At 43.4% G+C, this 25,287-nt stretch overlaps 1 protein-coding gene across 8 annotated transcripts in view; it reads left to right on the top strand.

The window, feature by feature from the left end:
- Positions 1-25,287, top strand: part of LOC124069664 (receptor-type tyrosine-protein phosphatase mu-like) — a 138,855-nt gene that overhangs the window by 90,930 nt on the left and 22,638 nt on the right. For 5 of the 8 annotated variants that reach the window (XR_006845082.1, XM_046409017.1, XM_046409018.1 and 2 more), the window contains exons 16-22: positions 1,147-1,176; positions 9,604-9,851; positions 12,047-12,127; positions 12,820-12,846; positions 15,952-16,145; positions 20,340-20,427; positions 21,342-21,418. Coding sequence is in view for 7 of the 8 variants with exons in the window: in XM_046409017.1 (XP_046264973.1) it covers positions 1,147-1,176; positions 9,604-9,851; positions 12,047-12,127; positions 12,820-12,846; positions 15,952-16,145; positions 20,340-20,427; positions 21,342-21,418 (745 nt within the window). In the remaining variant the exon portion in view is untranslated. The remainder of the gene's footprint in view (positions 1-1,146; positions 1,177-9,603; positions 9,852-12,046; positions 12,128-12,819; positions 12,847-15,951; positions 16,146-20,339; positions 20,428-21,341; positions 21,419-25,287) is intronic. The other 3 variants (XM_046409021.1, XM_046409020.1, XM_046409022.1) reach the window with 3 other exon arrangements.

Below are 25,287 nucleotides of genomic sequence, written 5' to 3'. Positions count from 1 at the left end.
CCTCAAACAAATGCGCAGCACTTCAATGACACTGGAATGGGAATAGGAAAAATGTTTTTGAGGCTTGTGGTATAGAAAGAGGCAGGGAGGAGATAAGAAAGAAAATATGATGAAAGGCTCAAAAGGGAAGAGGATGGCCGCATAGCTGAAGTCTGAGTTTACATTAGCCCTGGACCCCATACTGGAGGGAGGTCCTGTGTACATATCCCAGCAATCAGGAGAGCTAAAGCCTAGCAAATATCAACCCCCTTTTGTCCACCGCAAGGCTTGAAATAACACAAAGTCATTTTCTGCTGAGATCTCTTCGGTGGACACGAGTTGGTTTCCTTTTTAAATCTCTATTGTGAAACAGGAGGACAAAAAATTTATTTTCCAGTAAAAACTACCACATGTATTAATTGTACTTTACTGTACTTTGTCCTTGAATGTTACATTAGCTTCTTCTGAATCAAAGAGCAAAGGTCATTACAGCAGATGGAGGAGATGAAACTTGCTGGGATGGTTTAGCTGTGTACTAATATAATCATTATGTTCATGGGTCCATATGTGTGACAGTAATATAAGATTCTTCAGTTTGTACAGCAGGCCCTGTCTGTGTAGCACAGCGATCAGTGGGTGGGTGTAAAAATCAACCCACAGTAATGGAATTGTTTTCAATTAGCCTCAATCAAAGCAGAGACGGAGACGACTTCATTGGTTGAATTTTCTGTAATTTGCTGTCACCAACAGGGAATCGAAGTTGTGTTTAGACATTCAAAGCACTCATTAAGTTTCAGCCTTGGAGGTCAGATATGGCAATTGTTATAGGTGTATAAAATTATGTGCTCTTGAAAGGGGGGTTTAGTGACAGAAACGGATGCCTCTGATTTGCCACCACGCGCTGCAGAGCAGCTCAGTTTAATTAGGGAGTTTGTACTGTACTGAACTTAGACCCCCCTACCCCCCCTTTGCAAAGCATGACATGACTCCAAACGATCACCTTTGCCCTCATGATCACTAGTTTACCTCCACGTATGCCACCATATCTGATTTTGTTCATTTCTACTCTTTTTTCAAACATTAATATATTTTTACTTTTTCTTTCCTTTTCATTCCATCCCCTACCCTCCTCCACTGCTTAAATCCTACCACCACCCCAATCGGCAGAAGAACCTATCACTCCTACACTTACTACCTGTAAGTAACCACTTTGTGTAATGTTAGTGCCATGCTTCTCACCCACACACTGTTTCCCATGCATGCAGAGAGCCATGTCATCCTCCTCCCGCCCAGAGCTATTACAGAGGCCCAACTGTAATCTCTGCTGCAGGAACGGAGGACGCCACTCCAATGCATCTCCACACGACGAGCACATCACACTGTATGTCACATTGGCACCGCTTCTGACGAACGCACGCAGACGCAGCTACACCCCCACGAAATGAACCTGCCGCTGAAATGTTAGCGCAGACACGGTTTCTGCTTGACTTTTAAGGAGTTTGTTTATCGTGTGATGAACTAAACTGCCTTAATGATTGTACAGCTGCCAGACTCGTCTTGTGAAAGGAAAAAAAAAAATCAAATCAATGCAGGAGCAGCTACTGCATTTTTACTGAGTGTGAATTTTTCATTTGCCTCCAATGATTTCATCTCTGTCGACTTTGAAGTGCCTATCACAGTGCATCTATGCTTTAGTTGTGCCTAGAACCTCAATGAGCCAGTCCAAATAGTTCACATTTTGTACACTTGTGTAGACACCCTGCCAAAAAAAGGCAGGACTGACAGCCGCTGAAAAGTTAAGCATGAGCTAACATGTAGACGTTACCAATTCGGCTCCATATGCATGTGATCATTTCGCTCCATCCTCTCACTCTGTCACCAAACCATCTCATGCTTTAATTCTTCCCCTCCCTTTAATGCATGTTTTTTTCGGTTTTTGCACGTCCATCCCATCGATTCTTTGGTGATGGTGGAGTTGTGTCTTTAGCTGACAAGACGTTTGCATCACCGCCGAGCGAGCTGACGTGATCACAGCACAGCCTCCTTTATATTTAGATGTCTCCGGCATCGTAAGACAATAACCGCACTGCTGCTTTATTCGCTCTTAATATAACAGATGATTCCAAATCGCCACCTCTGAATGGTAAAGAAGCTTATTCTGCAGCTCTGCCTTCGCATGCTGTAGCTCATAGGCTCCCTCCGTACGGTCTTTGTGATGGATGCCGACTAATCTGTCTTGAGATGACTGTGATCAGAGGACAGAATGGAGGCTGCCTCACATCAAAGAAGATCTCAGAATACACCTGGAGATAATACTACTCTGCGTGTCACTCATATAAGATCACAGCTGTCTTGAATGGAAAGCCCCAGTGACTTGGAGGAGTGGTGCCATCAAAGCTGAGCGCGCACATTGACCGAGCCAAGCAGGGAGAGATGAGGCTGTCAGTGCAACAATCAAAATATCAGTTTTTTGGTTTTTTTGGGGGGGGTGTTTTTTGTCGTTTTAAGCGTTACATGCAAATAGAGTTCTCTTGGATTATTGCCAGTGTGCATAGAAAAGAGACGGTGGTGTCTAAGAATACAAGCCATTGTGTTATTTTCCATAAGGAGTTAGAGACTGAATGGCTCATTTTCAGTCGTGTAGTGACTTGAAAAATTTGAGGGACATTACGGCTCAAAGAGAGATTTCTTCTGAGGTGTGTTTGTTTAGTCAGATTTTAGCTTAGCCATAAGTACTTGTTTAAGCACAGTTAAGTCAGATCAAAAAATTAATGTATTTGTCACATTGACAGCAACACGTTTTTCTACAGTCTGATCTGACAAAATGAATTAGGGGGGGGTTTACTGTTAAGCTTTTAAAAAGAAGGGAAAGAGTGGGCTGTGAATGCTGTTGACTCCTCTCTAAAGCTGACAGGATAACAACATAATATACAGTTAGATAAGTGGAAGGAATAATGATCCCCATAAGAAAATGTGCCATGACAGCAGCAACAACACTAAAAGATAATAAAACATGCTTGGTCCTCAACAAGTGATACTGTCGTCTGCACACGCTAGAAGATCCAAACCACGACACTCCATAACATTTTAAATGCGAGATGCCCATTTAAACAGTTTGCCTAAGAACGTCTAGAAGGTATAATTATTTATAAAATCATTTATAATCATTTCAAAGAGTAAACAACAAATTGGGTGAGGATTTGACTGATTTCTGTTCGCCTCTGCTTGCTGCTGTTTAATGCTGATGTGTGGATCTGTGACACACTGCGGGTACATTGTTTTATTTCAGGAGCGATTTGAGTGAAGCTTCTCGTGTTCTCTTTGTCAGAGCAGATTAGCAACAATAGCGTCAGGATGTTCAACACTCGGCCTGCCTCACCGAGTAGAGCGTTCTCTGTGAGGCCGTTATAAGGTGATACCGCTGTGCATCATGAGTAATTGATGTTCCAAAGCCAGGATGTGCTGCTCAATAAAACAACCCCACATCCTCCCATCTCCTCCTCATTTCTGTCTCTCTTGTGTTGTGCATGGAAGGCCCAGAGGAGCACATTGGCTAACTGGAAAGACTCAAGTTTGTACTGGCTGTATCTCACGTCTCAGTGTGATCGGTGTGTAGTCCTCCCACCCCTGCTGTTAAAACTCTCGGGGTGTCTTAGCCGAGCTCATAAGCAAATATAACCAAACAAGTTGCACATACCTGTGTTGTCAAATTAATTATAACCTGCACTCTTAAGATTGAGCGCTCTTTGAAGTGCTCATCTGCAGTGCTGATGACACCCTTGTTGCCAGCCTGGAGATTACAACACCTCTATGATTGATGAGCCCCATTAATGCTCTCATGCATCCATCAAAGTCTTTTAAAGGTATGAGAACATCCTGCCGTCGCCAAAATATGCACTTTAGGTGTATTGCCAGAGGTGACTGCGGGGGCTAGCGCGCAGCACAACATCAGTCACGGCGCTCATCAGGGATGCAGTTACATGTGTGATCAAATGACTGTCCTTTTAATCAGGTGGTCGTCTCGGCCGCCGCGCCTTCTGCTGCGGGGGACGAGAGAAAGATCAATTGGCACAGGGCAAGAGTTTGGCCTTTATTCCCGCGAGAGTTTGATTCATCTGTCAAGCAGCAGGCATGTTAAATACAAGCACGCTTTACTCTTTCACTTTTGGGCTGATTTGCCCAACTTGTCAGACTCGAAATCAGACAGACGATATGTTTTCTTCATGATAAGATTAAGCAAATTGAACTCGGTGGAAAACTTACCAACATAAGAAACAAACATTTCCATGCTACAGCTAAAAAAAAAGAAAGTTTCAAGTTTCAAATTTTTATTCTTTCAAAATTTTACTCGCGACTGCAAGTGAACTGAGTCTAACTATGTGTTTCCTGTAGCATCTAACCGATGCTGGCCATCAGTTAGCAGGAGGACATGTGACCCAATGTTTTCAGCAACAGCTGCACTGAAACTGGCCAAAAATATGATTAAATTAAAGGCTCTAGTTTATCTCATTTTTCTACCCTGCTGTGGTTGGCACAGCAAAGGGAGTTTGATACTATTGAAATGAAAATTTGATCTTGTCTTTGCACAAAATAGCTATTGATGGATCCAGTCTATAAAAGCGTTGTGGATTGATGTTTCTGCCCAGTGTTTTATCGTATCAGCTCATAAAAACCAATTTCATGCAGGAGTGACATGTTCCATTTCCGTCTGGCAGGTGGTCACTTACATCATAAATCCCTTATGGTGCAATGAGTGCATACCTCGTATATGATAAACAAACCCGCATCAACCCATCTCTGCCTTAATTTACCAAGCCCCTGCGGTGTTACTGTGCAGTGTAATTTACTTTTAATAAATAAATGGCTTCCATTTTACTGACAACACACACGCACAGTCCTCTATATCAACATCCCCATTCTTTATAAATCTTACTTTTCATAATCACCTCCGCTGCACTCAGTGTCAGAATGGGAGGCCTACTAAACGCACCGTGTATAACACAATGTGCTCAGGGCAAACACCTTCATTAAACCTTACAAGCTGAACATGCAGCAAGAATCACATTAATTGGTACAAGCCTTGCGGATTTTTGCACCTACGAGCCGTGAATGTTGATGAGGAAGGGGAAGGAGGAAGAGCAGCTCGAGCTGGGAGAGGGGATGTCACGCATGGAATGACAAAGTTTAAATGCACACATTTTAAAATGAAGGGTCATTTTAAAAGAAATGCCTTTCTGTTTGGCATTACGCACAGTCGCTGTCTGTGAGCTACTTACTTAGCTACATGTCGCAGGTTATAATAATGGCGTCATAGAGACAGTGCCGCTGCGAGACTAGAAAAGTCATATAAACACTGTTTTTGGTGTGAGTATAAACATTTATTTTGTGGCAATGAGCTGTGGTTGGTTTTATGAAAATTAAATATGACAGGAAAGTGTTATAAAGTGAGAATTACAGTCCAGTTGTAGCTTTGAAAGTACGCTTTTAAAGAGTTAATTTTATACCTTCATTTAAACCCTGATTTAGTGATTAATTTAGTGACAAGTGATTAATAAATCAAATTAATAGACTTTCATCCACCTTTTTTGCAGTGGAGAAGCAAAGCGGCCCAAGACCAACAACGGATACATGCAAGTTATTCTGTCAATGTCACATTTTTACAGGGACAAAACCCAACAAATCAGTACTTTAGCAGATCCAAATCGTAACTAAATGTCAGCTGTTATAGAGATAACACTAAATGTTGTTTTTCTTCAACAACATACCGACATTTTAAAGAGAGCGTAAAACATCAAATAATTTAAACCCATTAGCTTGTGACTCCTCATGCTTCACACTTAAGAGCACGAGACGTGTGCATGTACTACACTCAGTAAATTTAATGTACCATTTTCTAATTGAACTCCTTCAGTGCTAACTAATCCCGGGTGACTTCGGCCTGCACGAGGCTTCTCGTGCCGCTGCTGCTGCCGCTGCTGTGCTTAGTGCAGTTCAGTCTTTGGTTAGACAAAGAGCCAAAACAACGTTCATGACGCTTTATTATTTCTTCAACACAACGCTGCTTTACAGAATCAATGAAGCAATCAAGTTGGCAGATAAACAGTATTGTCCGTCACTGAATGGAGTCTACATTCAGAAATAGTTTCTATCGGTTTTTCTTCTGTTTGTCTCGCTGAAGTAAATAAACAGAAAAATGAATAGACAGAGAAGTGGTGGATGGGCGGACAACCTGTGCTGCAGATGGGGAGAAGTTTGAAATGAGACACGGTGCAAACAACTACTGAAATGTCCCCACTGGGTTCATCAAAGACGCTTCTGTTGCCCCTCCCAGTTGCGTGTCAGTCATCTAACGTGCACACACACACACACACATACCCATGCACTGCGGATGCGTGTGGATCGTCTAATGAAGCCTTCTTTGTCCCAGTGTCACAAGGTTTAGGCTGCTCCAGTGCTGAAATGAGGCCCACCATGCTGAGCTTGAAGGTTTTGAAGCTCTTGTGTTAGAAGTTGCGGCAGCGTCACCTCCCACAGAACAGACATTCTGGCAAACACGCACAGACATACAATCCTTGCAGCTTCGCTTTTTGTTGTAGCTGAACTCATGGAGTTAGGAGCTCTGCTCGCTAAGATCCGAGAATATTCCAGGCCTGTCATGTACTGAACTGCAGACAATATCTCTAATGAGAGTTGCCTAATATAGTTACCTCCAGTGATTGCTCAGTCTTAACTTCTGCAAACACCTCTGCCATCTGTCTGTACCATCCCTGTCATATGCACGTTCAGCGCTTCTTCAAAGAAATCTGTGATTTTTATTGTTGGGCTTGGCTTCCAGCAGTCAGTCCTACACATTTTTTTTGTTGGTATGTTTCCACGCGCAGCTTTACGCTAACTATTGGGGGATATGATGAATTATCACAGTCATCAACGCATGCAAACACTCAACTGTATACTTCCTCGTACCGTCTCTGTCAGCACATCTAGACCCTGTGATATAGTCATCTATCATTACATTTTCCATTCTTACAAATGAGGAGAGAGTAGCATGCCAATTAATCTTCATCTAACACCCACAGCGCCTAGCAAACATCCCAGTATTGCCGGTGCTTTCCTCATTTTGGCTCTGGTGTCCGTGCTGCCTCGTTCATCTCCAACGCTGGCGCTTCAGCTGTTACACGGGCCAAGAAAGCGGAAATTCCAAGTCTTAGCAGACACAGAAATAAGAGCAGCGATACAGTATTAAAAGCTGGATTATAGTGGTGCTTAATAGTCTTCTCAATGAGTGCACACAGCGCCGGATCGGTCTTAATATCGCCTCGGGTACATGCAGCTCCCCCTTCCCTCCCCACTCCTCCCAATCACAATATGAAGCTATAACAGAAAAAAAAGAGACAAGATTGCCATTTTGTTCCCGCTCTAATTGCAGATTAAAGACAAAAACTGAGTCCGGCAGATGAAAATGTCACTACTTTGTCACTTTGCTTTCTGAAGAACGGATCCACTATTAGCCACACGTCGTGGCCTTCAGAGCAAATGACTGTTTGAAGGCAGCGGGGGGATGTTGCCATATGGCACGAGACAGCGACAAAATTGAATAAACAGAGGAGATTTGCGAAAACAACGCAGCAGGAGTGCATCATTAGACAGCAGTTGTCCGTGAGAAAGACTGCAATTCAAATAGGAAAGGGGTCACACAGAGAGTAACAAAGTGCGAGGATCAGTGTGAGGGCTGCCATAGTTAATTCTTACACCGCTCGCTCCCCTCCAGCAACGGAGCAGCGGCAGGCGTCAGATATGTAGCTACAACATGCTGCACTCAGGCTGCCTGCCATTTTTTCTGTGGCGATATTTCTGTGGAAATATGAGAGGGTTAACACCTCAGTGTGACAATACGACGCATTGTTTAACACCATGGGGAAATTGTCTTATGATATCTGGGAGGTCAGAGGTCAGCGTCAGATTCAGACCTGCCAGTTCCTGAAGGGATTCAGAGCCTTATGTAGGACACTTGAGCAGCTTCAGCTTTTAGATGGAGCTCAGAAGGGAAATTAGACTCAGACTTTCCAAATCTCCGAGAGTTGCAGCTCTAATGCTTTCCTCTGTGATTGTCTCAGTCCGTCTTCTTTAAAGCTGATATAATCCAGTGAAGAAAATTCAAACAAACACAGACATGTCACACATGGAGCAGTTTTCAAGGTTGAGAAGGTGGCCAAACATGGAGGAAACTCTTGTACCTGTGCCTCTTGTCAAAAAAATGAATAATTGAGTACGTAAAAATAAAATGAAGAAAAAAAATAAAGGTTATTTATTGATATTCACACACTGATACTCAAGAGACGCAAACATTTTCATGCACTCACTGAAACACTTTGTGTTATCACTCTAATGTCAATAGAAGCTCAGGAGCCTCGGATTTGCGTGTTAGTCAGGAAAAAACAACTGTAATCAATGATCACCTTGAAGTGTCGTCTGATGTACAAGATGAATATGTGCACTGACCTGTAGGAGCTCTATAGAAGGAAGTCTTGGATCTGATACAGTGTTTCAGTGTTAGAGAAGTGAAGACAGGACAGGTCAGATCTGAGCCTTGCAGGTGCTTTTATAGACTATGTAGACCAAAGTATTGGGCCACCTGACCATTACACCAGCAGGGACTTTAATAGCAACACATTCTAAATACACAGGCAGCTTTGCAGGTGTAGCAGCTTCCACTATTCTGTGAAAGCTTTCCACAACATGTTGGAGTGTTTCTGTGGGAATTTGTGCCCATTCGTGCAGTAGAGCATTTGTGAGGTCACACACTGATGTTGGACCAAAAGGCCTGGCTCAAAAGTTCTGTTCCAGTTCATCCTAAAGGTGTTGGATGGGGTTGAGGTCAGGACTCTGTGTGGGCCAGTCAAGTTCTTCCACACCAAACTCATCCAACAAGTCTTTATGGAGCTTTGCTTTGTGCACTGGGGCACAGTCATGCTGGAATAGGGCCTTCAACAAACTGTTGGCACAAAGTTGGAAGCACAACATTGACCAAAATGTCTTGATATGCTGAAGAATTAAGATTTGCCTTCACTGGAAGTGAAAATGCCTGAGAAACAGCCCCATACGACACCTGAATTCAATAATAAAGATGTATGTCCCAATACTTCTGTCCATGTAGTGTAAGAAACATCAGTCTGAAATATGTCTGTGTGTGTGTGCACGTGTGTTTACTCCTTACACAATGCTCTAATGGTGCTTGATCAGGAACAGATTGTTTGTAGGCTCCAGCACATCAGCCTAAAGTAGGTCAATAAAAACAGGTTGACTGTTTCAGTTCACCGTTCACAACTCTAATTCTTCCACCTCCAAATATTACAGCTAATTTTAAATCATCAGGGCCTCTGATGTATTTGGGTTAGGGTGTCACACCCTTCCACATTCTCAAGGATTTATGTGTCACTGCTTGAAAAAGCATCCGGAGCCTAATAAAAACCTAATGTGACCACAGCCCAGGGCACATTAGCGCAGCCATCTCATTACATCGATGAGTCATCACTACCAGCATCATATCAGATCAATTCAAGCACAGTCATTGTTGTTCTCTTGTCTGATTGTTTGTTTTTATTTCTTCCTTTTCTTCCTGTAAAGGAAATTGGCCAAGAAGCGCAAGGAGACGCTGAACAGCACTCGCCAGGAGATGACCGTGATGGTCAACTCCATGGACAAGAGCTACACGGAGCAGGGTACCAACTGCGACGAGGCGCTGTCCTTCATGGACACACACAACCACACGCTGAACACCCGCAGCGAGTGTGCGCTCACACTCAACGGCCGCAGCGAGTGTGCACTCACACTCAACGGCCGCAGCGAGTGTGCGCTCACCCTCAACGGCCGAGGTAAGATGGTCCTGCATCGGCCTACCTGGATTACCCAGTCACACACACACACACACACACACGCACACTGAGCGCGGTGGAAGCAATTTATTTGGTTTGGTCAGGTGAGAAAGAACTCAGACTTGGCTGCACAGGAAATATTCACACTGGGACAACCTAAAAATGTAAGTTTTGGTCCTCTTCCAAGTGATCTATGGGCTCAGGAACATATTGAGGGACAAACCTCAGGCTCTGTGTTTATTCTTCATTTTCAGTTCAAGTTAGGACAGGAATTATATTTGTTTGGACAAAAAAAAAATCTCAAAATTTGCAGATAATTTGAGACCATATGAATCTTCTTTATTACCATGATAAAGGATTTGTCTTCTTATTTTATCATGTACTGCTTCAAGTTGCATAAATTAATGGAGGTTTTGTTTTTGTTTTTTAAGAAAAACAGTCTTAATATTTCTTTGTTTTTCGCTGTTTTGCCTTCTTCTGATCCTAATTGTTCAGTCCATTTGACAGTAATTTTGTAGCTTTTGAAAACAGCAGAAGTAGTGGAAGTGAATCGGGAACTGGCTCCTTCAAAACATTTCCACGGAATTAAGTTTCATTTAGATGGAAAAGACTTTGATATGATTTTGGGAACGATTGTTTCTGGGATTTTTTTATTTTTTCAGTTTTCTTATGTTGGGAAATTCATCCTTCTTCGCGAGCCCTCAGGGGTTTGTTCTACCTTGTTTACACATTCTCTTTTATAAATTTTGTCATATAAAAGTAAACTCAAATCATCAGCATTAATAAGTTGTGATTCTGTTGCTGATACCTGCACGTTAATATAGTTGTGCAGTTGTGTTAATAGTTGATCAGTAATGAAGTCTGTCGCGAGGTCCTAAGCTTCGCACCGTTCTGTTTCCAATTCACGGAGGAAACACACAACACACGTGTTGAGTTGTGGTCTGGTGCGATAACCTCTTAATTTTCTCCATCCCAGGTTAAACTTAATACTTTGTTGATGGACAGCTCGGCTAAGTCTGCACCCAGGGCTTGACCTGGTATAATCCCAGTCAAAACCATCAGATTAAAACTCCACAGCAGCTTCTGTCTCCACACCCCTGCAGGGGATGAGCCCCAAAGATGCTCTGACCTTGATTAACTGTCTGTTAGTGTGGATGTTCAAATCTGGCCCTGCTGTCTGCCAGCGCAAATGATTTAAATGCATTACTTTTTACTCTGCCTGTCAGCGTAATGCCTTGAAAAACTGTACCTAAACCCTGTTCTCTGTGACCTTACGTGACTGTCAAGTGTCCTTTTAGCTCAAAACATCACAGTTAACAGATTAACCTCATCAGGATGGCAGTCAGTTCTGTTGATGTTGCATGAGGATTCTCTTTAGAGAGGAATTGGCATTTACTCTACTGCCTTCATGAGTATTTCCAGTCAGTAGAAAAGGAAAGTAACTTATGTTTGCTCAAGTATTCAACAATGCTCTCTATCAGTCACTACACAAACACTATATAGACCAAAGTATTGGGACACCAGACCATTACACCAACAGGGACTTTAATAACATCACACTCTAAACACACAGACAGCTTTGCAGCTCTAACAGCTTCCGCTCTTCTGGGAAGGATTTCCACAACATGTTGGAGTGTTTCTGTGGGAATTTGTGCCCATTCATGCAGTAGAGCATTTGTGAGGTCACACACTGATGTTGGACCAAAAGGCCTGGCTCACAATCTCCGTTCCAGTTCATCCCAAAGGTGTTGGATGGGGTTGAGGTCAGGACTCTGTGTGGGCCAGTCAAGTTCTTCCACACCAGACTCATCCAACCATGTCTTTATGGAGCTTTGCTTTGTGCACTGGGGCACAGTCATGCTGGAATAGAAAAGGGCCTTCAACAAACTGTGGCCACAAAGTTGGAAGCATAGCATTGTCCAAAATGTCTTGGTGTGCTGAAGCATTAAGATTTTCCTTCACTGGAAGTCAGGGGCCGAGTCCAACTCCTGAAAAACAGCCATATACCAGTATCTCTATCTATATAGTGTATACTTGACTTGTGCACAGACATGGATGAAAAGTGCAACTTGATTGGTGGCAAACAGTGTTAGCAGTAATTCCATTTACTTATGTAAAACTTCTGAATGCTACATTCAACACAAAGCTAGACTGCTGATTGCCTTGTGTTGCGTTCTTTTTTCTCCCATCTGTAGCTGGATCATCACCCTCTTCCTTCACACTGCCGAAAGCCAACACGCTCAGTACTTCCATCCCCACCAACTCCTACTACCCAGGTAAACATACACTGTATTTCCTCCCGCTAATCCTGTATGTCAACAGAGAAGTGCTGCCTGCTTGTATATAAGCAGTGATGTTGAGTGAAACCAGAAGGTGTGAAATTCAGCCTTCATGAAATCTGCAAAAGTGTCAGGATAAATTAATACGGCACAATGTTATCAAACAGGTGCTCCTTTTCTGTTCGTGGTAAGACATCTTTATATGAAAATTGCAGACTAATAGTGTAATGTGCAGTATGAATTCAGCTAATAAAGTTAATATGTGTTTAAAAAATTAGAAAATGATTTCACAAATGAGAAGGTAGATAAATTGACTTTGGATGGGTTTACACCCTGCTTCGTCTCCAGTTATAACAGAAAGTGTTTTGCCAAGATGGAGTTTAGCCGTTCAATTATACATTTAATTTCTTCAAATAACATGCGTAATTGTGTGTCTTCTGTAATCAGATTACAGCTCATTGATTCGATGGTGCAAAGGCCAGTTTTCTAATCAACTAAACTTAGTGTGTAATTAGCTTTTTCTGGAAGATATGATAAGTTTATTGCTGTGTGGTTTGGCAAGAAGAAGAAAAAAAAAACCTGTTCATTATCTTTTGTGATTGTTTTTGTGGATTTATCTTGGCTTCTTTTATTTACTGCAAACTCTCTTTCCTCCTCCAACTTCTGCACTTGTTATGGGGTATGAGCAGATCCCTTTGTGCCAACTGCCATCTTAGGTGAGACACATTTTCTTTTCCCATTGCTGTTATTTATTCTTACTTCTACAATGAGGAAAATGACAGAGTTTTACATTCATAAGATGGCTGTTTGAAGACTTAACTGTGAGGACTAAAAAAAAAAAAAAATAAAGCACAGATAATTTTTTTTTTCCCCAATTTTGGTTTGGTTGGCTCTTTTTTTTTTTTTTTTTTTCCCAAAGATGGCTTCCTCACCTTCATACCTGCCTGCTGCTCCCCCCCACCCCACCCCAACCCTGTTTCCTCCTCCTTTCTCCCTCCCTCCCTCCCTCCCTGTCAGACGAGGGGCTCTCCTGGGCTGAGGCTGGCTTCACTCCATCCCATCCGCATTGCGTGTCGTGCGTGTGATGTCACATACATGTTTGACCTCTCATATGCATGGACAGACATGTGGACTGGATGTGGGGGGAGTGTCCAAAGGGGGGGGAGGGGTGGGCAGGGGGGCAACGTGTTTGGGGGAGGGCGGATGGGGGGGCAGTTTGCCCCTGTGCCAAAAGCTACAGCGTGCTGAAGCCAAAGCAGCTGCACTGAGACACAAAGCAGAAATTAAACAGCATGAGAGGGAGACAGCAAAACACTCTCTCTTAGCCTCCCCTCACCAAAAATTTTCCAGAACGGGATGCGTTCGGTCTCAACATGTAAAGTCTTGCATTAGCGGTGCTGCCATCCCCTCCCCTCCCCTCCCCTCCCCTCCCTCCTCACTACACATTGAACTCCCCTCCCTCCCTCCAAAACAACAACCTTTTTTATCATTCTTTTTAATGTCGCTCCCCCTGCCTTTGGCTAGCTGCTAGTGACCTACTTGTTTTTGTTTACGTTTTCGCCAGTGTTTATACATCCTATTCTGTGATAAAGCAGAATTATAAAAAGCATTTTGTTTCTCTTTTAATTATTACCGGGCCTTTGTTGAAAATTCATTCCAAAGTGCGGCGTCTTAAACAAGCAGGCGTATCTCATTCGAGTGGACCACGTTGTGTAGCTACTAAGTGGGGCACTAGAACTGTAATAATTTAATACTCAGGGCCAAGAAGAAAGATGCAATAAGCAACTCCACTCCACCTTCTCCACGCGCATCGTAGCCGCCGTTAGAGCTTATTTTTTCCTTCACGTGAGTGCAACTTAGAGCAATGTCTTTCATCATCACTGTTGTGACAGCTTCTTATGTTAGTTCCACATCTAATGAAGCATGAAACAATTAACATGAAATTATGGCAGCCCAAAAAAGGTTACGTGCTTTCAGTTGTGACACGTTTAGTCACAGCATTGTCTCATCAGTTGAGGTTAATGATCAAAACTGATTGGATCATGAAGAACTGGCGGTGTTTCTGATTTCATCACACACTCTCCCATTTCAAAAAGAAAAAAAAAAAAGTACAAATACAGGTGTCTCCACACCAGCACATGCAAATATAATTATAGCAATTAGAGAAAGAAATTCAAAATGTCAGAATACTCAAGAAATAATTGGCATCGTTAAAATCTGCAAGTCACAAATATGAAACAATTACAGCTTGTTCCAGAGATGAACACTATTTCACCATTATTCTCTCCCTTGAAATCCATGACTTCCTTGTTTTGTTCTTTTACTTTTGTCTTGCACTGTTGAAATTGCCCCATCCATCCACTCAACACCCACCCCCCCTCCCTCCTTGACTAGGCCTTCTACCCTATAGGCAGTTTGGACTGAGAAGGCATGTGATCTTGCCCTGTAGTGTAGCTTTAAAACACTCTACTGTAACAGGTTCTCATGCTGTATTGTTGCTTATCCCCTCTCTCCTCTCTCTTCTCCTCTCTTTCTCTTTACATACGTAACCTCTTATGTATCTGCTATCTAAAAAGTGCCCATTAATGGTAAGTTTTCCCAAGTGGGCCCTGGGTTGGGGGGGAAGGAGGTGGTGTTTACTCAGAGAGCAAGCCGACAGTGAGGGGCTGCTTCTGACATGGACATTTATTGCATGACCAGTGGACATGTTAGCATCTCACCACCCTCCGTACCGTGCCACCAAGCCACCATTAGCCTAGCATGGTCAAAGTACGTACAGTGCCCCATTGGCAGCATCACCCCATGCATTCTCCTCCCATCTCCGCTTCCCTTCTCGTTATTTATTTTGTTTTTCTTCTTAGGTTTGATTTTGTTTTTTTGTTTTTTTTTTTCATTTTTCGGGGAAAGGACGGGAGGGGTTGAATCCACGCTGTGTCTGTGTGATGCTTTTGACGGTGCCTGCTGCAACGTGCTCACTGTGGCCCACCGCATCCCCCACCCTAACCCCCCACCTCCCCGCCCTCACATTCTTCTCCTCCTTCATGTTTCTGGACACCCTCCATCGTCCGCTGGCTCCCCCACAGCATCTGTGCCTCATGTCTGCCACTGACTGGATTACAGTATGAAAGAGCTGGAATGGACTTTGTCTCCCCATATGAGCTGCAGCCCAAACCAGCATACTGTACTGCCAGTGGGAAAAAAAGAGAGAGAGAGAGAGAAAAAAAGTAAACTTGTTGTTTTACAGCATCTCCATGTGGATTTTTACAATCGCTCTACACTGTTTCATGCAGTTGGGGGCCACTCACTCCTTCTATTCTGACAGTAGCCATATTTAATGCCAACAGCGTTAAAGGGCCTTGTATCTTTATGGCTGTAGGCTGTCACACAGTACAGTAGGCCTGTAATATTGAATATTTTTCAGCCACACACTGAGACAGATGGACCTGAACCTTCCCACCACATGACTCATCCTATTACTCAATGATGTTGTGTTGTTGTGACCATCCATAACAAACAGATTACTAGTTGTCTGTCAGAGGGCGGTGACTTAATGCTTAACAGTAAATGAGATAATGTGCCATCTGCTAATGGGAACGGTTGTAAGTGAGATATGAACTGTTGAGTGAGTGAGTGACAACACCTGAGCAACTCAACTCAGCCGTACATGTCGATAACCTCATAAAACCCCACTGCTGTTTACTGCTTCAAGCATTATGTCACCCGCCTGTATCTGATAACTATGTGAGGACAAACCGCACCAACGCTAGCTCCTGCATCTGTCCTGACCCGCTCTGGCCTGTCCCTGTCTCTGTGTCCCGCAGATGAGAGCCAGAACATGGGCAGCGACACCAGCAGCCTGGTGCAGTCACACACTCACTCCCTGAGGAAGCGAGAGCCGGTCGATGTGCCGTACCAGACGGGTCAGCTGCACCCGGCGATACGCGTGGCAGACCTCCTCCAGCACATCACCCAGATGAAGTGCGCCGAGGGCTACGGCTTCAAGGAGGAGTACGAGGTAGGACGCAACCCGGCTGTCCCACCTCCCCCCCCCGTGAAGGATGCAAACACACACACAAATAAAGCCTGGTGGTAGACTCGTAACATCTCCAGAACCCTGTGAGGAAATGTTTATCAGTCTAATACAAGGCTTCATCTGTGCCATAGTGTATAGCCCCGTGTCTCATTCTCTGTATCTGTCTGTCTGTCTGTCTGTCTCTGTTTTGCATCGCACAGCACAACTGTTCTGTTTCTCCCCAGATGCACTTTTATGATAAATTGTTAATGCATCCCGTCTCGGTGTGATTCGTTTTGTTGTTCATCTGTTCCTTGTTGTTTGCAGCGATTGTGTGTGTTTGTGTGTGTGTGTGTGATGCTGTTGTCCCAGTTCCCCCTTGGAGACTCAGCTGTAGACCAACTTGAAGTGTAACCCCCACCCACGCACACACACAGAAAAGCGTACGAAACAGCTAGCTGTGTGTTAACCAGTTCCCCTCCTTTATCTGAATCAGGTCCGATTAGGCTCCGGCGATGGCAGCCTGCTGCTCTCTTTACACTGTTGTCACACGACAGTATTTGGAATCTGACACCAAGCCTCTCGCTGACACAAAAACAAAAGATTTTGCCCCAGAAGAGCATCACTCTCACTTCCTCTCATTAGTGCAGGAGGCTGACGGGGCTTGGCGGCGCTCCAGGCTCCTCGCCGTCCCTCACCACCACACCAGCCAGCCTCGTCTCACCCCGATGCCACGGCGTAACAGACGGGCTTCCAGCTATACTTTCCAAATTCTTCTGTCCAATCTAATCCATCGTCTCAGTCTTTGTATCCGGCATCACATTGGCCCTTTTCACTGATAGCACTGACGCTTCTTTTATTCTAACATCTTCGGTCTTTCTTCATCCCCTTTCCACATTCCCACTTTCTCTTTTTAAACTTGCACAACATCTTTTTCTTAACCTGCGCAGCACATTTCTTGTATTTCTTATGTCCTTGCTTTTGTTTCATCTCTGTGTCTGTAATTTACCCCTTTACACCTTCTGTGTTATTTCTCCTCATCTCCCTCCCTGCTTAGCTCTACTGTGTGGGCCAGATGTATCACTAATTATGTCCCCACTTCCCTCTCATGGCTGTGGAATTAAAAAATGCAGCCTCCCATTGCTACCTGCAGCATCAGATCATTGAGGGGCTGGAGTGCTTTGGGCTGCCCTCCGGGTCTAATCCATTATGGATAAAGGTGTTTTGGGTTCACGTTGCTGGCATTGCATGGATACATAACAGTCAATCAGAAATCGGGGAAGTGCCAGAACAAACTGTTGGCCGTGTCCCTTGATCCTGCTGTCACTCAGTCATCCACAGCCTTTTAAACAAAAGGCCTGTGGGATGCTTAAAGTGTGCAACGGAGCTCATTCTCACTTGGCTAGAGCGATTAATTTGTATGTTGTGTTCTGCTGCTGTCTTCTCTCTATCAATCTGTCTTGAGGTTAATGCCCTTTTTAACCGTTTACTTTTGATGATGAGATTGGAGCCGAGTGCGCCTCTAAACCTGTTGACTTACACTGTACTATATCTCTCTCTGACCCATGCTTCTTGTTATTCTGTACGTTAACTTTGGATCAGATAAACGAGGTAAGCCAATACTTTTGGTTATTTGTGAGTTTTTGAGACTTGTAGATGCTATCACAAACTGACAGACTGACGGTGCTTGTTGGCTACTTTTAGGACCCTGTGGGATTACGCCATCTCACGTTTATGATCTAGTCTGAAAAGGGCATTTACCAACAGAAGCTATGCAAAGTTATCAAAGCATTTGGCATCAGATGGTGAAATGTGTGAAACGGTGACAGTTTTGTTTTTTTTTGTTTTTTTTTTAAATTGTGTCAAGTCTTTGCAGTGTCACTGTGAAATGTATTTTTTTCACACTGAGCCTCAAATGCTCCGCAACTTAATTGTCACGTTTCTTTATAAAGCTTTCTGAATGCAAACTCCCCACCACATCAGCACAATTCAAAGAAAGAAAGAGCCAGAATAACTCAACTGACAAAATAATTGAATAATTTGGGTGATAACAGCTAGTAATTTATGATACTATACTGGTTAATTACGAATTGAGGTGTGGGTCGATAAATTCATTAGTGTTTCGTTATCACATAGCCAAACCAACCAAATGCCAAAGTTCAAATTGGACCAAGCAGATCGGCGACTCTTCACACTTTGCAAACTCATGCTGTATACTTTACAAAAGCTTTATAAAGCCATGTCTGATGTAAAGCATAACCGAGTATTTGCATGTCAGAAGTCTTCTGCACGTTGACGCACAGTTTGAGTGAGCAAACAGTAAGCAGAAAACAAGTTTCTAAATGTTATGTTGTCACTTGTTTTCAGCTTGTTTTGTGTGAAGGGAAACATCTAGCCTGCTGTGAGAAACCTGAAACTCTATAAGCTCCAGCCACAAATGAACACGAGTCGGTTTGAATGAGTCTCCTTTTCTCACCCAATCAGAAGCACCTCACTAAATGATTTGGCTTCTTTGTCTTCCCATTCCTTTTTATTTTTATTTTTATTTTTTCACTTTGCCATGGTGTGTACGTCAACTCCTCTGTTTTACAGAAGTTTTCCCATAGTGACTGAACGCACAGCGAGTGCTTTACTTTTCACTTACTTTAAGTGGTTACAGGCGAATCCAGCAGCGTAGCAGACAAACTGTGCTGGGGACTGGAGTACAGCAGGTAGCTTGTAATTAAAAACATGCTAAGTTGGATCTGGGCCAATGGGAATAATTTGAGAATGGTTTAAACCACCTGCAGATGCACTAAAGTTAAATACAACACCGACCTTTGCTATTAAATTGTTTGGGTTTTTTTTACAGGTGGAGCCATTCTTTGTTTTTCAATCACTGTCTGATGAATTTTTATACAGCTTATACTCACTATGGGCTCAAAGCATTTAAATTGAAAGCCTTCATATAATCTCTCCTCTTGGGAACTACTTTATCACCATAATTAGTTTTATTTTCTCAGTACAGATCTAAACAGCCTGAGGATTGAGACTAAAGCGTCTGAGACAGGCAGGGTCATTCAGTTTAAGAGCTGTACTGTTGTGAAGTTGCCAGGTAACGCCTCTCGGCTTGAAGATGATTTGTCTCCAGATGCTTGATATTAGACCTTTATCCTTCAGAGTGACAGAGGGAACGACATTGGCCCGTGCATTTACTCAAGACATACTGCCACGGGAGGAGAGGCCTGTATAATTCGTCTGTGAGACATGCTTCCATCTTCACTGGAACGACGGGACATATTTTTAGCATATTAAAGCTGTTTCTCAGTGAAATCACTAATCCTTAGGACTTAATACTGGAATATGTCCTTGTGACGCCTCTGAGAGACCTTTATTTGCGAGACAAACGGCCTGCCGCAGCACTGAGACGAATGAAACCATCAGGTCCTAGAACACCGATGATTGAAGACGAAGCACTCTGCTCCCTCAGACTGTCTAACCACACCAAAAGGGACTCTCCAAGCAGTCTGTTTAACCTTCGATAAATGCTCTCAAATCTTGACTTGCAGATGGCCTGCATTCTAATGTATTAGCTGACTTTTCAAAACTGCATTAGCTGACTATCAAAAAGCCAGAACAAAAACGTGTTTTTGTCCGGGCTAGTCTGCTTGGAGCCAACCCCGCCCGCTCCTGCTGAACAGCGGTGGACTGGCAGTGGAGATGTATTTTCATAATTTGGCTTAATTGTGCCTGGTGTGCCATCAGAATGGAAATCTCCCCAGCGAGAGATGATAAATATTTCATGAGGGTAATCTGAGCGGAGCAGTTTTGATCTGCAGACGATGAGCTGGCTTTATTTTTTCCCCGCGACGAGCTGATTGAGTCCTTCGGATGAGGCAGACAGACGGCCGCTGCGGTGGCTCCGCCCGGCAGAGCGGCGCAGGGGGAGAAGTTTGAGCGTGACACCCGCCGCCTCTGCCCTAATGGCGCTCGCTGTTTGACACAGCTCCCCAGGATCCACCATCCTCCCTGTGTTTCATGTCTAATAATGATATGAATATATCTCTCTCCATGTCTTCCTTTTATCGCCCTTTTATTTATTTATTTATTTTCTGTTATTGTTGAGCTGAGAGGGAAAGACTGTGTTCTTTAGCCTGGTTATCATTTAGAGTGCTCACACATGACACCACCCCCTCTCTCTGTTTTCTGTCTTTTTAGAGCTTTTTTGAAGGACAGTCTGCACCATGGGACTCTGCCAAGAAGGATGAGAACCGCATGAAGAACCGATATGGGAATATTATTGCATGTGTGTACAAAGCACCTCCTGAGCGCCCATGAGTTTTTGTGTGCCGTTCCCATTCTTCAGGCTGATTTATTGGCCAGGCTTGTGACTCTGGATAACTATAAGCTGCTCAAACAGAGTTTTATTATCAGCCAATGAGAGCAGCTTTGACCTTTCCAATCTACTTTTATATTCATCTTCCCGCAGTGTCTTTTCAGTTGTGAGGAATAAGCCGTGCCAGAATACGACACATCACATGTAGCCTCGGCAATTCTTATGAAACTTTTGAATTTGGTTTCATAATTAATACATATTCCCAATTCAGACTCTGTAGATCAGAGCTGATTGGACGGTTCAGTTAGCCCTCTTTAATCAGTGCTGGAAAAACTTGAAAGATCCACTTTGGGGTATTTTCTTAACAAGACTTTAAAGTTATGTTGTCAGCGTTGAAGATGGATGCAAAATGCCACAAATCACAGCAAATTTAATTTCGTAATCTAGAGTCAAAGAAGCATGATTTCATCTCATCCAGACATTCACGTGTGTCCCGTGGCTTAGCCCGTTACTCAGCTTCACTCCGTTCTGACTTCTGACCTTCCTAATTGAATGTCTTCCGTGAAGCGAGTTTCACACAGCTCGTTTCTGATTGCACGTCATCGTCGTCGTCAGGTTTCAAACTGACAGCGGCGTCACACGGCGCGTTGGTCCTGACGGGCTCGCTCACGTGACGGCAGCCACTCATTGACCATGTTGCATTTCCACAGCTCCATATTCATTCATGCCACAGCATGATGCCAGTCTGGTCATTCTTCCTCTCCACCATCACCTCCTCTCTGCATTCCTCTGTTTTACCCCCCCACTCCCCCTTCTCTTCTCCTGTTGCCCTCGTTAATATGATTAATTCAACGCTGGTTTCTTCCTCTCTGCCTCTTTTCCAGATGATCACTCCCGTGTCAGGCTGCAGGCCCTGGAGGGGGAACAGAGCTCCGATTACATTAATGCAAATTACGTTGATGTAAGTACACACACCAGCCAGCGCCACCAACGCAAAGGTCACTGCGCTTCCTCACGGGGAGAGAGAGGGCGCTGGTGCGGCGGTCGCAGGGGGCCTGAGGGACAACACAGCCCCCTCTGCCTGTCCATCATATCCACACACACACACACACACACACACACGGCCTTCATATTCAACTTTAGAGGGCTGCTGTTTTACTCTCTTCACTGGATATATTAAGAGGAATGAAGATCAGAGGCTGACAGCTCTGGGAGAGAGAAAAGGCAAACCCGCGCTCAGGGGAAACCGAGGTTATAGTTTTGGACTTTGCTTTGAACAACAGGATGAACACATTGTGAGAACCGAAAACGAGGAGGAAAAAGAGAAAAGTTTAATTCCAAAGTTCTAATTTTAATTCATTAAAAAGTTATAATGATGGATGAAAATTTCAAGTTACTAAAGTTAAGTACAGTACCTTGAACGTGTGCATAGAAGCAATCCCAATACACAGAAATTAGCTAAAATAAAAAAAGTCAAAAGGATGTTTTTCATGTCTGCAGCTCTTCTGTTGCTTTATTTACTTAAGATAATTTCATCAGCTTTTATTACAAGTACAAGATTGAACAACTTCTGATGCCTTATGACATGAAGGCCAACAGGCAATATTGCTGTCCCAAAAATGTTTCCCGTCAACATATTCTTTAGTTGAGGCAACAACTTGGTTAAATTTGGAAATCACAACAATGTTTAAAATAAACCAACATTGCCCTCTGCTTTCCAATATCGAAGTCTTTATATGTTAACCATCCACATCGATCTCCTCTCGAGGAGGTTTCGTAGCATGAAAACAAAGCTGCCTTTGCTTCCAAACGAGGATGGTCATAATTTTTACCATCATTTTCATGTGTTCTCAGTTTAAACAACTGCAAAAGCAACCGAAGTTGTCATTTTAGGATGGGGACGGTCTTGAAAAATCTCAGAGCTGCTTATCGGCCTCACTGTGCTTTACATTCACATAAGGCAGCTGCTTTGTCTTCTACAGTTAGACACTGAAAGTCCCTCGTGGACAGACTAGTGAGTAGTAGATGCAGCAGACGTGCCTCTACACAAGGTTCTGTTACCTCAGGAGAGCACTTGCACAGCACTTACATGCTACTCAAGTGACTTAGCATGCCTTTACAGTAAGTAAGAGTCATTATGAGACATGCCTCCCGTTGAAAACAGATCTAACCCATTTAGCTCACGTAGTATAGATCTGACCTGATTTGCTGTTGATAGCAGCGTTAGTAGCAGGATGTGTCCGGTGGCAGCAGCTCACTGGCCTCTCTGAGCAGATGCTTCCACTCCATGTGTAATGGCCTGGCGATGTACCTGCCCTCCTAAGTGGTTTTCTGCTCGGGAGAGAACTCGCACGCCGTCTCCCATCTTCCCTTCCTCTCCGCCCCTCTAATGTGGTAATTTGTAATCTCTTGTTACGCCTTCAAACATAAATTCATAATGCAAGGTGTGCCACGGCAAATGCAGGGGGCTTAAATTATTTACCTTTCCTACTATTCAGTTTATGGCCCATTATGCTGCGGTAAGGCGCGCCGCGGAGAAGACGCTCACAATAGAGAAGGCGCCATTATGAGATAAGAATATTCGCATATTAAAGAGGGTCCTGATTGAAAAGGATTTCCACTGCTCTGCCGGCTTCATTGAAAAAGTACTTAGTAGAAATGCAGACAGATGGGTAATGATGTTTTTGCTCTTCAGAAAGCTTTTTAACCCATCTAGAAGCTTGTCCTGCCCAATAAACTCTTATGAGTAGAGCATTTCCAACAGTGTTTGTTATTGTACTCTATTATACTGCCGATTATTTCGAGTCTTGTACGAGTAAGCAGAGCCAGTCTGGTTTGTTTCTTTCCTCTGCAGCTGATTGAGTATTTTCATAAGCATTTAGGAGGCATGGAAACATGCTGTAATGGCTTGTTGACTGTAGTGTTGTGTTTGTGTGCCCATGGAGTACAAAGAGGTTTGCTGGGGCACTTCAGTATGTACTAAAGTAATGCAGTGCTATAGAGCCGACCGTGTGTACTCAGGTACCTCTCGTCCTGTCTCCTAAAGGTTACATTCATATAAAACTAATTTCCATTCGTGAGACTTTTTTTCTTTTTTTTATCAGCACAGGAAGGAAACATGTTTGTAGTTTTGTTTATACTGAACAGAACTGCATCCTCTAGATGTTCATATTGAGTCTGTCTGCAACATGTTCAAAGTCAACACATTTTATTAAGTTTTTTTCCCCCCCTGCAAGAGCTCCTCCTGACAGCTAAAGCGTGATTAATGTTTTTTTAATAGAGATGATTCGGCAACCCAAGGCATTTGGTGAAGCTCGGGAGAAGGTTGTGATTAGAAATTGCGTAAGTGGACGATGACTTGTTTTGAAGAACCAGACGAGAGATGCCGTATCATGTTTTAATAATCTGAAACTCGTGTGCTCGGTCAAAGTTTTGACTTTGACGAGACTGGTTTCCAGCCATTTTGGTTCGGTGGAGAAGTCCAAACAGTGACTGGTATATTTCTACATTTTGGAGCCTGAAGAGGTAAATGAATCCAGAAGTAGAAAAGAAAAATGAGAGAAAAGTATTAATACAGCTAATGATGCACAATCCACCGCTAGGCCCTTATACACATGGTTTTATTTTAAATGTTGCATTAATTGTGCATAATCACAAACAGTACAAAAAAAATGAGAAATTACTCCACAACAGCTGACACACAGTAAACCTGGGCCTTGTGTGGACCGTTTGGGTCCAGAGCCACAGGGCAGTTTCTGACCCAGCCTGACTCTTCACTACAACTTTTGTGTTGCCAAAGTGTATTTGGCAAAGCAAATGAGTAGTATTTAAATGTACTTTTGTAGGTGATCGGGTTGTTACCCCAGATTTGCAAAAGAGGACTATCTAATGATATTCACAGTGAAAATACAAATTCATGCCCACAGGCAAAACAGTTGAAGCTGCATATTTTAGACACTACGCTGTTACTGGAAAGAATTCATACAAATGATTGTTGTAATAAGCAATGCAGCAAAATACAGAGAGCGTAACACATATTTCATTCTCCTTTAGTAATTCACACATCCCTGGAAACAAAACTTGTTTAATTAATAATTTCAACATGGGCATTTCTGCATTTATCTCTTTGTGTCGTTCACGAAGAGACGCTCTCATATACCTAATGTAGCATGCGTCTGAAAAGCGGCGAGTCCATTTATAGTAAGCTCTACTCACCTGACAGTCACTGTCAGGGCCCTCCTTTCTTCCTGTCTCTCCCTCTCTAATCCGGCGGCGTACTGGGCCTCCACTTTACTTGACAGAACTTACATGAAAGCACAAACAAATCTCCTCCTCAGTGCAGAGATAAAGAAGTCATTAAAAATGGAGGACAGTTGAATAGCTGAAAGAGCCCCGTGGATGAGAGAGAGCGAGTGAGCAAAATATCCTTTGTGTCTTTCCTTCTTCATTGGAGGAGCGTTAATCACAGTCCAAGTTAAATTGAATATGAGGGAGATAAGCAGAGCAGCAGGGGTGGGTGGAGGTGTGGAGGTGGTGGTGGGGGGAAGACAATCAAGAGGAGGCAGGGCCTGGGAAGAGCCTTTAAGTCCTAATGTTTTGTTTCCTGCCTCATATCTCTGGAGAGACAAGGAATTGGACAAATAAAACTTGAAGGGATTAGAGTAATCCGTGAGACTAGGGGCCTGTTGTGAAGATCAGTGCTGTTAGTTGTATCTTGGGGATTATCAACACTTTGGCTGCTTACTCCAGAGGTGTGCAGCATGTAGAGTGTGTGTGTGATGGAGAGTGTTTACGCGTCCTGTATCCTGCAGCATCCATCATCAGCTTTCA

This window comes from Scatophagus argus, chromosome 13 (assembly GCF_020382885.2).
Source record: "Scatophagus argus isolate fScaArg1 chromosome 13, fScaArg1.pri, whole genome shotgun sequence".
NCBI classification, from domain to species: Eukaryota; Metazoa; Chordata; class Actinopteri; family Scatophagidae; genus Scatophagus; species Scatophagus argus.
This window is presented reverse-complemented; position numbering and strand designations above follow the sequence as displayed.